General features: G+C 32.2%; 1 protein-coding gene and 1 pseudogene across 1 annotated transcript; both read right to left on the reverse strand.

Annotated features, from left to right (window-relative positions):
* Window positions 1-815: 815 nt before the first annotated feature.
* LOC107159297 (olfactory receptor 10AG1-like) lies at window positions 816-1859 on the reverse strand. The gene is given in 2 exon segments (XM_015505868.2): window positions 816-1732; window positions 1817-1859. A coding segment is annotated over 1 exon segment (897 nt). The 5' UTR covers window positions 1713-1732; window positions 1817-1859.
* Window positions 1860-9715: 7856 nt separating this feature from the next.
* On the reverse strand, window positions 9716-10669 carry LOC107159309 (annotated as a pseudogene).
* Window positions 10670-16300: the final 5631 nt, after the last annotated feature.

A 16300-nucleotide genomic window follows, 5' to 3' on the forward strand; every position in this document is an offset into this window, starting at 1 on the left:
AGATAGCTACATTGAATATCAATTACATTTTAATTCATCATTTTCAGTGACTACAGTGTAAAAGTATGTATGATATATTTGTGAGTGAATTCAAATACATGATTTTAGAAAATATATCCTCTTCCCTAATTCTACTATACCTTTTATCTCCCCAAGAAAATTTTTACTTTGAAAAAAACTTGTTGATATTCAATAAAAAACTTGTCAGTTATTCACAAAATTTTTTTTCCAGTTCTCCATTTTACTTGTGTACATTTTAATAATATTTATTATACTATGATACAATAACCATATAAGAATATTAACTTTTAAAGGTAAATAAGCCAGGCATAATATTCCCCAACAACATTTATGAAACTACACATTTTTTCTCTAAAGTTTTCTCTGAATAGTCATTATTTAGGTCAAAATACATGTGTATGTGTGTGTGTCAGTGCTTGTGTTCTTCAGTTAATGTCCATTTTCTACCTTTTTTTTAAAAATGGCCTGTCACAAATCTATGGATGTCAATGGCATAATAAGTGATACAACAGAGACTGTAATATTACAAATTCAATTAAAATTATTGCTGTCAATAGTGTGCAGCTAGTAAGTGTTGCACACACACAAATATAAATATCAATAAAATGATTTGGAATTTTGTGGCACATATATCACGTATAGAGCTTAAAACAGAAGCAACTGTCAACATCAGAAATAAAATTTAATTTGAAAATAGTTATTCAAGAGAAACATAAGTCGCAGAGCTAAAGAAACATACCACTGGATACAGGAAAACAAAATAAATCATACAAATACAAATTGCATTGATTCAATTATTTTCCTAATAGTTTTCTCAATGCCATTATAACATCCTTGTTCCTCAGGCTATATATCATGGGGTTGAACATGGGAGTCACAACAGTATAGAAAAGAGAAAGCACTTTGTCAGTTGCTGCTGAATGACTAGCCTCAGGTCTTAAATATGTAATAATAGCTGATCCAAAGAATAACACCACCACTGTAAGATGAGATGAGCAGGTGGAGAAGGCTTTGGCTCAGCTTGTGGCTGATGGCAATTTAAGGACTGTGGAGATGATTTTGATATAGGAGATGAGTATTAACAGAAACGGGGCCAAGACAAACAGCAGAGCAGCCACATAGACCATGAGCTCATTTGTGAAGGTTTCCCCACAGGCCAGCTTAAGTATTGGGGAGATGTCACAAAAGAAGTGGTTGATTACATTGGAAGCACAAAATGATAGAGAGAAAATCTGGAAGGTCAGCCCTACCTGCACAGAAATTCCACTGATCCAGGAGGCAACCACCAGCTGGATACAGACCTTGTGGTTCATGACCAGAGGATACTGCAGAGGGTTACAAATGGCCACATAGCGGTCATAGGCCATCACTGCCAGAAGGAAGCATTCTGCGGCCCCCAGTACAAGAATGAAGCACATTTGTGTAGCACAGACAATCAAAGAGATGGTCCTTCTCTGGGTCCCGAGATTGACGAGCATTCTGGGGAGAGTAACTGAAACATAGCAGAGCTCCAAAAAGGAAAAATTGCCAAGGAAAAAATACATGGGGGTCTGGAGAGCAGGTTCCACTTTTGTTATTACCAAAATACTTCCATTGCCCAGCAGGATGATCATGTAGATGACAAAGAACAGTCCAAACAGAAACCACTGGAGCTGGGGCACCTCAGCAAACCCCAAAAGGACAAATTCCATCCATGCAGTTAGGTTTCCTCCTGGGTGTTTTCCCTGGTGTTTCATCTGTGGAAAGCAAAATCTGATTATGTACTTCTCAGAGACCTTCAGGGACGGGTATGGGCTATCTAAGTGAATCTGGTCATCCACATCAATGCTCAAGACCACTGCAATTGTTTGCACAGTAAGAATATGACATTCCTTACACATTCCACCTTTGTATACATTAGATCCTATGCATGGTCACTCACACATTGCCCTAAGATTCTTCAGAATAATGCCATAGTATCTCCTGTCAAAGTCCAGCATAATCCAAATTATTCACAGGCACCTGTACATTGGCCAACTCCTGAAGATAAATCCACAGCTCTGCCATGGAATGTCAGGTTTAATTAATTACATTTAATGAGGTTTAATTAATTTAACTATTTGAAAATCCTATTCTTGGGCATCTCTGAACTTTCTGAAGCATTTTGAATAACACTATTTCATAGTTTATCTTCTCCCACACTTTTGAAAATTTCATTAATGTATTTTTTTAGTGGTGTTTGGGCTGAAGCCCAGGTTAATTGTGCTAAGCCACCAACCCTCATTTTAGAAACATTTTTATTCCTTCTAATTACTTATACATGACAGTAGTATGCATTTTGACATCATCCATAAATGGCATAACCCATTTTTCTGTTTGTACATGATGTAGAGTTACACTGGTTGTATAATCAGTCATATATGCACATGGGATAATAACATGTGATTCATTCTACTTTCTTCCTACCCTTATAGCCCCTCCCATCCCTGTCACTCCCCTCAAAAGCATTAAAATGGTACATATCAATGGGACACCACATTATGTTTTGACACTTGAATACATTGCATAATATTTAAATCATGGTACATATTTATTTCCCCAAACGTTATTTCCTGCTGGTGAAATTTTCATTATCTTTTCTTCTAGCTTTTTGAAATAGAGAGTACATTTTTTGTGGCTATTTCGACTCTTCATATCTTCCCATCACTTAATTTTAACATAAATGCCTTTATTACATAATTCATAATTATAGAAAGTTGGAAAATGGAGAATATTTTGTTGACAAATGGAAAAATGTATCCATCCATAGGATATGAAGTGGGACATATTAGAGGATTTTCCTTAGTATGGGAACATGGATCCAGACAGAATTAATTAAGAATGTACTGAGGGAAACGAAGGTGGCCTGTGAGGTATGTGACAGTGTGTATGTATGTGGTGGAAGTGAAAAAAAAATTCTGCCACTAGGTTAAACTCCATGTGCAGTGTGCCCCACCACAGTCTTTGCTGTTCCATAAACAAAGACAAAACAAACAATAAGCCCTAAAGAATTGAAAAACTCTACAAACTTTTCTATTTTATATGTTTTTAGAAACTAACATTGAGATAAATAACAATAGACAATTTCTTCATTTTCCCATAAGTTTGATTGTTGAATTATTGTTTTTTATTGAACTTGGGTTTGAATCCTAACTCTACTATTTATTGTCTCTGATATAAGAAAAAGACATTTAACATTTCTAAGGTACCTTATTTGTCAGAATTTACTGAGACAATACTGGCAAAATATCAGTGATCCATTTTAAAGTGATTGTCATCTAGTTATGTTTCTATACATATAATTATGTCGATTATAGAAATTGGGCTTTAGGCTAACAGGTCATTAGCCCCCAGGTTAATAATACATTGCTCAAAAAATTTTATTTCATAGAGTTATCTGCTTACTTTTTAGGCAGTTTATTCCATTCTTACTCTTCATTTGGGTCACAATGATGGAAAGTTGAACTTGACTCTTTGAAAAAATATTTAAGAGGTACTCATTCATTCTCAGGGGACATTTAGTACATGTACAATTTTAAAGGTGAATGCAATTTTAGATATTATATCCAAAGTATCTTCTGGTTCTTGCTCTTCATTAATCTCAGCCTTGCCTATCATTTCTCCAAACCTGTGGCTTTGGACCTTGCCCCCCAAACACAGAATAAGGGTAGTCATGGAAGTGAGATAGAGTCCTACAAAGATGGTAAGAATTGAACTACAGCTCCTCTTCTTGCTGGCTGAGATTCACACAAATTGCTCTACTCCTGCTGCCATAGGATTAAAAAAAAAAAAAAAAAACGTAACACAGGCCAATAATTTTACCCAGTTTTAGGATTACTGATCTCTATTTATGTAAAACTGCTTTAAGGGTGCATGGCATCTATGCAAGTCTATATAAATGGTACTTATTTATATTGTTTTAAATTTATTTAATGTTTCAGATAACATAAAAATATACTCTAAATAGTTTATTCTTTGTATGATCTTTTTAATGTGAGACTAGAGAAAGATCTTAACGCAATCTTATAATGTTATTAAATTCCCAAAATCTTAAGATAAATATCCAGAGTTCTGTGTCATATTTTTGTTTATATTCTCATATCTATCTGTGGTTCTACTATCCAAAATACAAATACTTCCTCAGCCCAGTGTGTTGAAATTTGACCTGATCTCACTGTATGACTTTTATTTTATTATCAATAAATGATCTGGGAGGTAAAGACTCGACTATTTACTACTGCAGATCAGTACAGATCATAAAATAATGGTTGTTCACCATGTATATGGCTTAATATTTTATTCAAAAATGATTCAAAGTAAGACACACTATTAAAAGTATCCCTCATAAGAAGAAAAAAAAAAGAACAAGATTCCAAACTTTATGTATTTTTATGGTGAATGGCAATATTTAAAAACTAATTTTACTATTCCAATAACTTTCAGTGATAAATAAAATATAATTTTATGTTATACAAATTCAATATTTTTGTGAAATAATTAGTATATAAAAGAGATAAATACTATTTTATTCAGAGGTAGCAAGGTACAAAGCACAAATTTCCTCAATATGCTCAAATAAGATTTGATTACCCTTCTTTTATGCAGTTGTTTATGTTTTTATTAACCAAAGTTAAAAAAATGCTCTTATTTTTCTATTTTAAATTCAAGATCCTGTTTCCTCCAAAACAACCAAAAGATTAAAGTAATATGTAATAATATTCAAGTTCATCCAACTATTACAAGCTACCTAAGCTTCTCCCTGGGTATATACTTCCTGTAAATTAACAATTTAAAACTTAAAGAAAAAAATTGATCCTATAAGTGTTTTATTTCTCACAATTTTATTTAGAAAATATTATCTTACATTTCTATAGTACCATTTCATGTATTCTTTGATGATTATAAGTTTATTTCATGGATTGTTTTACTTTCAGTCATCTATTAAAATATAATCTAGGGCTGGGTTTGTGGATAAGTGGTAGACTGCTTAAGCAGGCTAGCATTTGTGAGGCACTGGATTTACCACATATAAATAAATAAAATAAAGGTCTATCGATAATTAAAAGAAAAAATTTAAAACATATATTTTAAATATTTGCCATTTTTAAATCTAGCCTGAATAAGTACATATGAAAATAATTTGTAACAATGTGTTAGCTTAAAAGAAAGTTTTCCTATAATACTTTCTTTTCTTAAAATACAACAGTTCGTACAGTTTTCTGCCTTCTCATAACTTCATATCATTATTTTATAATTATCATTTCATTGCAACTTATATTTAATAGAATAAGAGTTATATATGAGCCGCTTTAATGAAACGTCCAGTTTCCCACTATGTTCTGACTATCAATTTTGAGTTTGTATTATTAATTAAATTGCACCAGGATAAAAAGTTCATATTTACCTTTCTTGATTGGGTTGATTTTTTTCCTTATTGTAAGGCTTAAAGATTTTGATATTTCAATTGCTTAATGTGAGACCACTTATATCATCATAGATGTTCCATCTGTTTTTAAGATATTTGTTCTTTGAAAAGTGCTTTTTAAATATCAACAGTTCTGTCTACCCCAGGGACTTCTTCCACCTACACATTTAAATTTCTAATTAAGAGCAGCTCTTAGGCATTTGCTTATTTGCTTTATTGCATTTTGCCCAGATAACTTTCACTGTAGCCAGAATACAGTCTTTTCAGGCTCCCTATGGAAAAGAGTGCACAGTACATTTTCTTTCTTAATATGAATTGGGTACTGAGCAATAACATCTGTAACCATCATAGATTGACACATATCCACATATTATTTTTGTAACGAAGAGCTATTTGCATGTGTGCATATGTTTCCCTGTGTGTGTAGAGCTGGGAATTGAAATCAGACCTCACACATGCATTCATCTTAGGGTTCGGAATCCTGGACTTTATCACAGCCACTCAGGTTACCCTTCAATCATATAAACAAAAAAATAGGTATTACATTAATTGATTTTTACTTTCAGTTTCAAAAATTGCATGTGCCATATTGTGCTGCCTTTAGTTTTAAATTAAATAAATGACATTAAGATATGTTTTATATCAGAATGTTACATAGAAATGAGAGTGAATGAATTACCTGCATATCAGTCACATCAGGAAATGTCATCAATATAATGTACAGTAACAGAACAAAAACAAGCAAAGAAACATGAAACAGTATCAAAACTACATGATACAATATATATAAAAAATACAAAATTGATTGACAATATATGATGAATTGGCATAGACCAGAGTCTAGTAATTTTTCTCTATTTACCTACTTCTCTATAAAAAGAATATGTAAGAAACTTCCGAAACTCAATAGCAAAAACTACGAATGTCCCAATTAAAAATGGGCAATAGAAATGAATAGATGTTTTGCAAAAGAAGACAAATGATCAACAAGTATGTGAGAAAATACACAACCTTATCAATCATGGCAAAAATGCAAAGTAAAATATCACTTCACCTCAGAAGAAGTGACAAAAGATAGCAATTGTCAGTGAGGATGGGAAGAGAAGGGAGCACTTGCACACTATTGGTGAGATTGGAAATTAGTGCAGACATTATAAAAAAGTGTATGGAACTTCCTCAATAAATTAGAAATAAAACTACTATGGGATCTAACAGTTCCTTTACTGAATATATATATTCAGAGGAAATGAAACCAGAATATTGAAGGGAATGCACATTTATCTATTTTAGTCCTATTCACAACAGCCAAGAAATACAAACCATCTAAGTGTCCATCAACTGACAGTCAAGTAATCAAAATATATTACATACATACAATGGACTCTGATTCAGCCACTAAAAAAAAAAAAAATGGAATCCTGCCATTTGTCACATTGTAGAGTGATTTGGAGATAATTATGTTAAGTAAAATAATCCAAGAAGAGAACAGGTACCACATGGTCTCAATCACAAGTGAAATCTTTAAAAGGATGATCTCACAAACATTTTTAGTACATTGCTGGTTAGGAGAAGTGGGGAATTTTAGGGGATCCTGGATGAAGGAGAAAATTTTATTAATGAATACTGAGTTAGATTTACATGTGAGAAAGAATTCTCACATATCATAATGAAGAGAGATACCAATACTATACTCCACATTTCAATAAAAAAGGGATTTTGAAATTATTCCCAGAGAGAAATAATAAAAACTTTTGGAGATAGATAGATTTATCATGATGTAAAAATTGGACGAACAGTGTGACTCTGCATCCAAAAAAAGAGAAATGAGAAGTTATACTTCATTTGTGTACAATGAGTTGAAGTGCCTTCTGCTGTCATGTATAACTAATTAGAACAATTTTTTAAAGAGAAAGAGAGAGAGAGCAATTTTTTTAAATATTTATTTTTCAGTTTTCAGTGGACACAACACCTTTATTTTATTTTATTTTTATGTGGTGTGGAGGATCGAATCCATTGCCCCGTGCATGCCAGGCGAGCACGTTACTGCTTGAGCCACATCCCCAGCCCAAATTATAACAATGTTTAAAATTACCTAATTTATTTATGTCTCAAAGCATTAAATGGTACTCCACCAATAGACAAAATTTTGTGTATTTACATATCATCTAAAATTACTTAAAAATATAATATGTTCATAAAGCTATATTGTTTTTGGTGACTATACTCAAAATTAAATACAGCCAGTCTCTTCAACTTGTACCTCCTCTCAGTTATTCTGCCTGCCCTGATCAGCATCTCTACACTCCCTCCACTCTACTCTCACAACCTCCATTCTACTCTCTGCTTCTGAGTTCATATTTGTAGATGAGATATAGCAGTGAGATTGTGATGGGTTTTTCGTTCCAACTCTGGCTTATGTCACTTACTCTTATGTCCTCCAAGTTCTTCCATATTACCATAAATGCCGGGATTTCCTTCAATTATTATGTACTAACAATACTGCATTGTGTTTATGCCAGATTCCATGCATATATTCAGTTGCTAATGTATAGTTAGGCTTATTCCATGTCCTCACTTGGAGTACATGGTGGAATGAGTATGGCAGTACAGATATCTTGTCAACCTACAGATTTCTCTCTGCTGCACACATACCCAGTAGTGTGATTGCTGCATCATATGGTAGTCCTATTTTTATTACTCTGAGAAACCTCTATGATCTTTTCCACAAAGGATGAATTAATTTATATTCCCATAGTAAGTGTTCATATTTTCATTTTCTCCACATCCTGGCCACCGCTTTTGTCTTTCATTTTCTTTATACCATCATTCTGCATGAGTGAAGTGATATCACTTTTTGCCTTTAATTTATACTTCTCTGATGATTAGTAATGTTGAATACTTGCCTTACTGTGGCCACTTTTATGCCTTAAGTAAGGAATACTCATTTTTCTCCCATTTTTTAATTTAGATTCTTGGTTTTCATTGTATTGAGCTATTTCGGTTCTTTGTATGCTTTGGATAGTAACCCCTTCTGATTTGAAAATATCTTTCCCAGTCTGAAAGCTGTTTATTCACTCTGTTCATATAGTTCTGAGCTGAAATTAAGCTATTCTATAGCTCCAGTGGTCTTACTGCCTGTTTTCAGGAGGATACCCTGGGGAATCCATTTACTTGATAAATTATATTATTGGAAGAACTCTGTTCTTTGTATATATTGAAATGTAATACCTGTTTTATTAATGAATATCAGCCTAATGTCCTTAGTGGCTTCTCACAGTCACCACTTTGGCATATGGCCCATTCATGGAAAGGCAAAAAAAGCAAACTGAGTCCTTCTTATGCTTCCTTTTCCCTTCATTTTTTGTCATTACATATAAATGACATACTCTTCCTCTTCTGCATTTTTAGGGTTCATGTCATCTATTGGGTTACCTGGATAATATCCTAATCTAAAAGTTTGTAATCTGGCACACACGTGCAAAATTCCATTTATTATATAATTAGTGTATTCACAAAACCCATGAATTCAAGTTTTCAAATAATAATGTTCCAGTAAAATGGGATGACCTGTTTATATGATCTTTATTTGATCAGATCTCTGATAAAATTATTAACTGACACAACATATGATACTGCATTCCAGGCAAAGTTGGTTAGGTTACCTAGGACTAAATACTAATGTATTCATATTAATCAATAACTTTAGATGTTAAACAGAATGAATAACTTACCAGATAAGAGTGTTATATTTTATCATGTTCTCAGAGAGTGTTGAGAAAGAGATTAAATGTTCATTACTTTTTTTTTTCCTTTTGGTATTGTCTGTGGAGTAATTCCACACTGACACACAGTGAGTTAAATAAATGAGCTATCCGTGCTTAGTGATGATGTAAAATCTCCATAGTTTGCCCAGAGTCTGAGGTAGGAAATGGCAGTATCTTTTATTCATTACTCATTTAATCACAAACTTAACAACATTTAATATTCATCTACAATTGGCAAGTCTATAAATTAAGAATCAAAGGAGAAAACCAACAACGATAGCTATGAATACATAAGAAATTATTTAGGTAAATGACCTGCCAGTTTATATAAGTTGCAAGTCATAACATTGGATTCTGCTCTTTAATTTTAGTAGAGATTTCTGATGTACATTGCAACTTTATTGAAGAGAAAATAATTTTCTTTAGATATGAAGTATGAAAAACATAAATGTATTTTCGCCAACTGTGTGACCAGCAATTCAAACATTTATACATAAATCTGTGATACTATCATTTTAATCATGAATATTTTCAGTGCAGCAATTACATCCTTATTCTTTAGACTATATATCATGGGATTAAACGTTGGAATCACTGTAATGTAGAAAAGAGAGTGTAATTGGTCAATTCCTGCAGAATAGATGGATTTGGGTCTGAAGTAGGTAATGGAAGCTGATCCAAAAAAATAAAACCACAACCAACAAATGGGAGGAGCAAGTGGCAGAATGCCTTAGCCCATCCTTGGGCTGTTGGCAACCTCAGAATGGTGAAAACAGTTCTGCTGTAAGTGTCAAGTATCAACATAAAAGAGACTACAACAAATAGCATAGCCACTACATAGACAGACACCTCATGCACACAGGTGTCCCTACAGGCTAGCCTGATAATGGGGAATATGTCCCAGTAGAAGTGGTTGCTTTGGTTAGAATGACAGAAATGCAGAGAGAATATCTGGCACATTTGTCCTATCTGGACTGGCATTTCCCTGAGCCAGGAGCCAGCAGCCAGTTGATGACACTTCTTTGGGTTCATTACTACTGGATAGTGCAGAGGGTTGCAGATGGCCACATAGTGGTTATACAACATCACAGCATTCTTGCTGCTCTGAACATAAGGAAGAAACACTTTTGCTTAGCACAGCCCAGTAGGAAAATTCTGCTCTGACCAGAATCCTCGGGAGAGTGACTGAAACGAAATATGCAAGGGAAAAAAACAAAACAAAAAAAAAACATGTGTTTGTGCAACGCAGGGTCCAGACTGGTTATTATGTCTATGAGGCTGTTCCCAATGAGATAACCACAAAAAGGATGGAGAACACCCCAGATAGAAATCCTTGGAGATTTGGAAGTTCAGAAAATCCCAGCAGGACAAACTGCACCACTGTGGAGACATTGTCTTCTTCTTCTATCTCTTCATGCTTAGTCTGTGGGAAAGATTCCATCAGAAGTAGAAAGTTAACTTCATTTTCCTTCTGTTTCCTTATGTGTACACTAGATATGGCATGATTTCAAATTTACCAGTCACCTTTAAGATAAAAGCATACAACTTCCATATGGTCTGAAATTGTGGTAAAGATATATACTTTTTAAAAAACTCCTAAGTATATCTATAAGAAATTTGTAGTCTTTATTTTTGCTGAGAGTAGTTACACGTCTCTCCTCTTTCTGTGATGAGACATATTTACTTTAATTTTCTTTAAACACTCAAAAAATCTAAATCTGAATCAAGGTTTAAGTGAAGCAATAATTGTGGTCTTTTAGTTGACATTTTTCTGCTCTTCCAACATTGTGTTATGTGTAAGTATCAATTGAAAATTCACTTAAATTTATGAGAAATTATTATTTAAGACATTGCTAATAATATTAAAGAATATATTTAATCTTAAAAATTGATTTTTCACATTTTAGGTTTGATATTCTGTAGAGTCCATTATAAAAATTAATTTTTATCACTCTACCGAATATAATGCAATACTCTATAATTTTTAAAGGTCTATATTCATTTAAATATAAGTTTATGAAATCAGAAGTCAAGCACTTATTCAGATTTTTTTGTCCAATTAATGTTGAGAATGTTACTGAAGCTCTCAAGATGTAGAAGGGACATTTAAGATGGTTTTCCTATCCAGAGAAGCTCAATAGTCAAGAGGCAGACTCATTAACATCTTTGTCTACCAGTTCTTGCTAGAATATGCATCTCTTTATTCTTAATGCAGATCTACTGCATACATAGGACAATAAGCACAAAGCTGCTCTTTGGGATTTCCTAGATCTTTCATGTCCTGAGGAATGGCTTCTATTCTACTGTATTCATTTGTTCCAACTATTCCTTTGCTTTATTCATTTTATAAATAAATTATTTTTTATTTATTGACCTATAATATAATATTGGTTATTTTTATATTATGTATACTATTTTACATGAAGTCTAGTATATTTTTTTCTTTCTGTGATGAGACTTATTTACTTTAATTTTTTTAACATTTAAAAAATCTAAATCTGAATCAAGGTTTAAGATTTTCTGATTTTTTTTTTGATAAATTACAAGCATGTCTAAAAAAAGAAAAAGAAAAAGAAGTAATGCTGAAGACTAATGGACAGATTATTCCTGAATTTCTGGGTTTCTGTGCATTTCTGTGTGTACATAAATGTGTTGTGTCTTTGGTGGTTTGTGTGTAGGAATTATTATATCTCCATTCAGTCTTGAAGAAGAAGTGCACTATTTCATTATTTGCTGAACACTTAACATATTAGTAATAAACTATTTAAATACAAAGAAACTAAAGGGAAAAGGATGTGTACCTCTAACCTTATTCAAAAACTGTTAAATGTGCATAGTGGTCAAGATTTCAGCTTCAAAACCAGATGCAAAAGGAGAAAGAAAAACAGTCTATGTTGGACTTGGTCACCCTGTGGTCTTTCTATAATGGAACATGGGTAAGTTAAACAAGAATTTCTTGTTAAATATACAATATTCTTCCTAATATTGATGTCCTAATGGTAATTCACACTTCTATAATCACAAAATTACTCTAAATGAAAATTTGATATTACAATTAAAAAAGGTTAATTAAGATTCTAAGAGAAACACAAACTACCAGATAAGAAGTGGCTTTATTATGATTATAAGGATATGGAATTCTACCACAAAGTATGTTTTCCTGCTGTACCAGTATAAAATGTTTTTAACATTTATTCTTTTATTAAATTAAGAATAAATCTTAATACATGGACAATTATGAAAAACATTGATTGTATCATCACTTCACTGTGGACTGCCATGTTTTGTATGATCACATTTGATTATCTGACCCTAACTTTTAGGAATTGCAATCCTATTCTTTCTCTTTGCTACATCAGCTCACTCTTTTTTCATGCTTTTCGCATTTTATTTTTTACTCTCCTTAGCTCTTATTTCTCTCTGTTCAAGTAAGAGTGTACATTTATAAAACCAATTACAACCCAAGCTTCCAAAATATAGTGAACAAGAAAAGGCAGTATGAACAGAACTGGTGCTCCGTCTACACATACTGAATTTTTACCTTCCCTTCTTTTCTTTTTCGTAGGTGGGAAAGTATTACATTTTCATTTGTAAATGGACCAATAATTTTATGAGTACTTAATGTACTTCTACATGAATAACTATATGTAAAAAAAATAAAATATTATCATTCTTGCTACTAACCCAGCTTAGGCTGGAGGATGAAAAATTTGAGACCAGCTTGAGCAACTTATCAAGACCGAATCTCAAAATTAAAAGGAATAAAGATGAGCAGATGAAGGTCAGTGGTACAGTGCCTCTGGATTCAATTTATAATTCAATTCCTATTGTCTTATACTCTAAATACAATTTTGTATAAGAAGCTTCCTCAAATAACATTCTTGATGATTTCTTCAACTTTTGGAAACTTTAGAAACTTCTATTTATACTTCTAAGAGAGAAAGTTATTAATAATTCAGCCTGATGTCGCTGTTTGTTTTGCTCAGATAGTTCATGTTTATTTAATCGTTATTCCCTTTGAAACAATGATCTTCTGTGGTGTAAATAGTGTGGAGTTGAATTAAAGCTTCTATTGTACATAATACTTATATCAAGAGCAAGTGGTTGGGATCAAATTATAAATAAGAAATAAAAGTAGATACCAGTGTAAACAATCAGAAGGATGGGTTTCTGCCAGAAATCTCTAATGATTAAAAAAAAAGTCATGCTAACATCTCTCTGTCATTTTATTTTGTTTATTTTCTTAATTTCTTTTTAGTTGTAGATGGACACAATACCTTTATTTTGTTTATTTATTTATTTTTAGATGATGCTGAGGATCAAAGTCAGTGCCTCACATGTGTGAGGCAAGCGCTCTACCGCTGAGCCACAACCCGAGCCCCTCTCTGTCTTCTTAGATATATTTATCATGGATTGTGACTATTACCAAGCAGGAACCTTTCTAACATTAGTAGAATGCAAAGTCATTTTAATACTGTGTATTCAACATTTTGCTCACTTAGTATATATACTTGGGTTGGCACAAGATAAGATGTCTGGATATGGTTGATGTAAAATAGTTAAATACATGCTTATCACACAATTATTTAGCAAATATTAACACATAAGAAGATGATGATGATGACAAAAATCTTTCATGCTGCTTCCTTTTATTGAAAAGGATTTTCCATTTTTCTCTCAGTTTACCTAATAATAGCAAAAGTCACAAGAGTACAAATGTAATTGAAATAGTAACCAACAACAAAGGGTTCCTTTTAAATTTTAAATATTTCTTATTGTTAATTTTAATAAAGATAAAAAGTAGATATAAAAATAAATTCTATACTTGTCAAAAGTAGTCCATGCTTACCTATTTTAAAATTAGGTTAATTATTATGCTTACCTTTATTGTTTGGTAATAGAAAACAATAAAGAAGTCTGTCATTTTTATAGTTTGGGAATTTACCTTTATTTGTAACAGAGTTGGTGAGCCTCTTCTAATATATATTCAACTTTCAGAAAAAAATAAAACAAAACAAAACAAGCAAACTAACAACAACAACAAAATTAAGAAAGATAAAAAACAGTAAAAAAAACAAAAAACAAAAAAAACAGTACTCCTGAAGTAATAAATAGTGTCTGCCTTAGGGATAAATCCTTTCTCAGGTAACTTTCCAATTGAGGAAAGCATTTTCCTTCTATTGAAGGAGTCTAATATAACAAACTATGACCTTCATGGCTATTCTATTTATATCCTCAGTCTCTCCTTGTTCTTTTCCTAACCAATAAATATAAACTCTGAAAATATTTTATTTTGTCCTTTGTGATTTCAGTAACATGTATGATATATGCCTAAACATGATCATACATATTTTCTCATATATTTTCTTCCAACAACTCTATTTTTTTTTTTAATTCTACAACTAAATCCATAATGCATTTTGAATTTGATTTCTTGAAATAAGAGTTTTATGTTTTAGGGTTTTTGTGTGCATAAAATGTTTAAGAAAAGGAAGGCAACCTAAATAAGAAGAGTGAAAATTTGCTTTGTTTGTACCAGGCATTTCTTATTAACCACCTTCAATTACATGGAACAGAAGATCTACTAGTACTCTACATGCCAGATAATTTAGCTGCTTTCTGATTTATACAGCGGAAGGTTCGTGTAACATCAATCAGCCTGTTTGAATAATTTCCACAGTTCTTATTAAATCATCAATTGGAGGGGGCAAGATTATAGCTACACCATGGTGACCATAGACTTTGGGACAGAATAGCCAACAATTTAACAGAAGTTTCTGGAAATGAGAAAATGAAAGTGGGTACTGTTGCAATCCTAACTATTGTAGAGATTTGAATGACTGGGTGTGAATGCAAGGCCAAACGCCTGCCAGACTGTCCCAATAGGCATCCAGATGAATGTGACTGTGTAAAAGCAGAGAGTAAAATCCAGTAAACCCTTTCAAAATTCTGAAATTTTAATACATTTTCCAAGCCAGCCACAAATCCATCAATCAATAAATATTGGAAGTCCTCTTGGCTAGCATATTTAAGGACACTCTCATTGGCTGATCACTAAGCTATACTGACCAATGAGGGATAGACACTTTTGAATTCAGACATTGGAACATAACTAATCATAATAATAATCATAATAAGAACAATCAGGTTTTATCAATAGTTTCACAACATAAATAAAACACATCCCACAAAATTAGTCCAGGCAAGACACTAAACAAACACACAAAAGACAACAACCCTTCCTACATGTACCAGAATCTGGAGTTGCTATAGTATGTCAGACAAATTGTCCAGTTTTAAACAGAATTTATGAGATGTAGAAAACAAGAAAATATGAGCTATACACAGAAACAAAATTAATATGAACAACAGCAAGTTGCTGTTTATGAGCCCTGAACTATGAGGAATATTAAATAAAGTCTTTTAGTCGAAGGGAGTGAGACCATATGTCAAGTCAAAATTACAAAAAACAAAGAAAGCTTTGTGGCAGTAATTACACCAGTAAGACATAGTGTTTAAATACTTTTTCTATTTTCCCTTTTAAATATTTTAAAGTAGTAATTTTAAAACAATAATTATAAAATGTGATTTTGTATATATTACAACAGATTCTGAAAAAAAATTAAAATTACTATAAAAATAATCTGAACAATTTTATAGGAAACAATTAACTTAGACAAATCAACTACTAGAATGACATGCTATAATACAAAGTAAAATATCTATGGAGACTTTTAATAAGTAAATGAATTAATAATAAACAAATCACTACACAAAAAGCCAAGTACTAGAGGGTTTCACTAATATTGTATTTATCTTCTTACTTCCAGGTTTTTGTATCATTAATTTTAATGGTTTCATAACTGCATTACAGTTATAAGTAATAGTTGGGTTCATTCTGACATTATCCTACTTGCATGGATTCATTTTGGTCCATTTTAGTCCCCAGTGCCTCCTCTTTCCCTCCCCTCCTCCTTTCTGTATTTGGCTTCCTCTATTCTACTGTTCTTCCTTCAATATATTTTATATATATATATATATATATATATATATATATATATATATATATATT

The sequence above is a fragment of the Marmota marmota genome, unplaced genomic scaffold (genome assembly GCF_001458135.2).
Source record: "Marmota marmota marmota unplaced genomic scaffold, marMar, whole genome shotgun sequence".
NCBI lineage: Eukaryota > Metazoa > Chordata > Mammalia > Rodentia > Sciuridae > Marmota > Marmota marmota.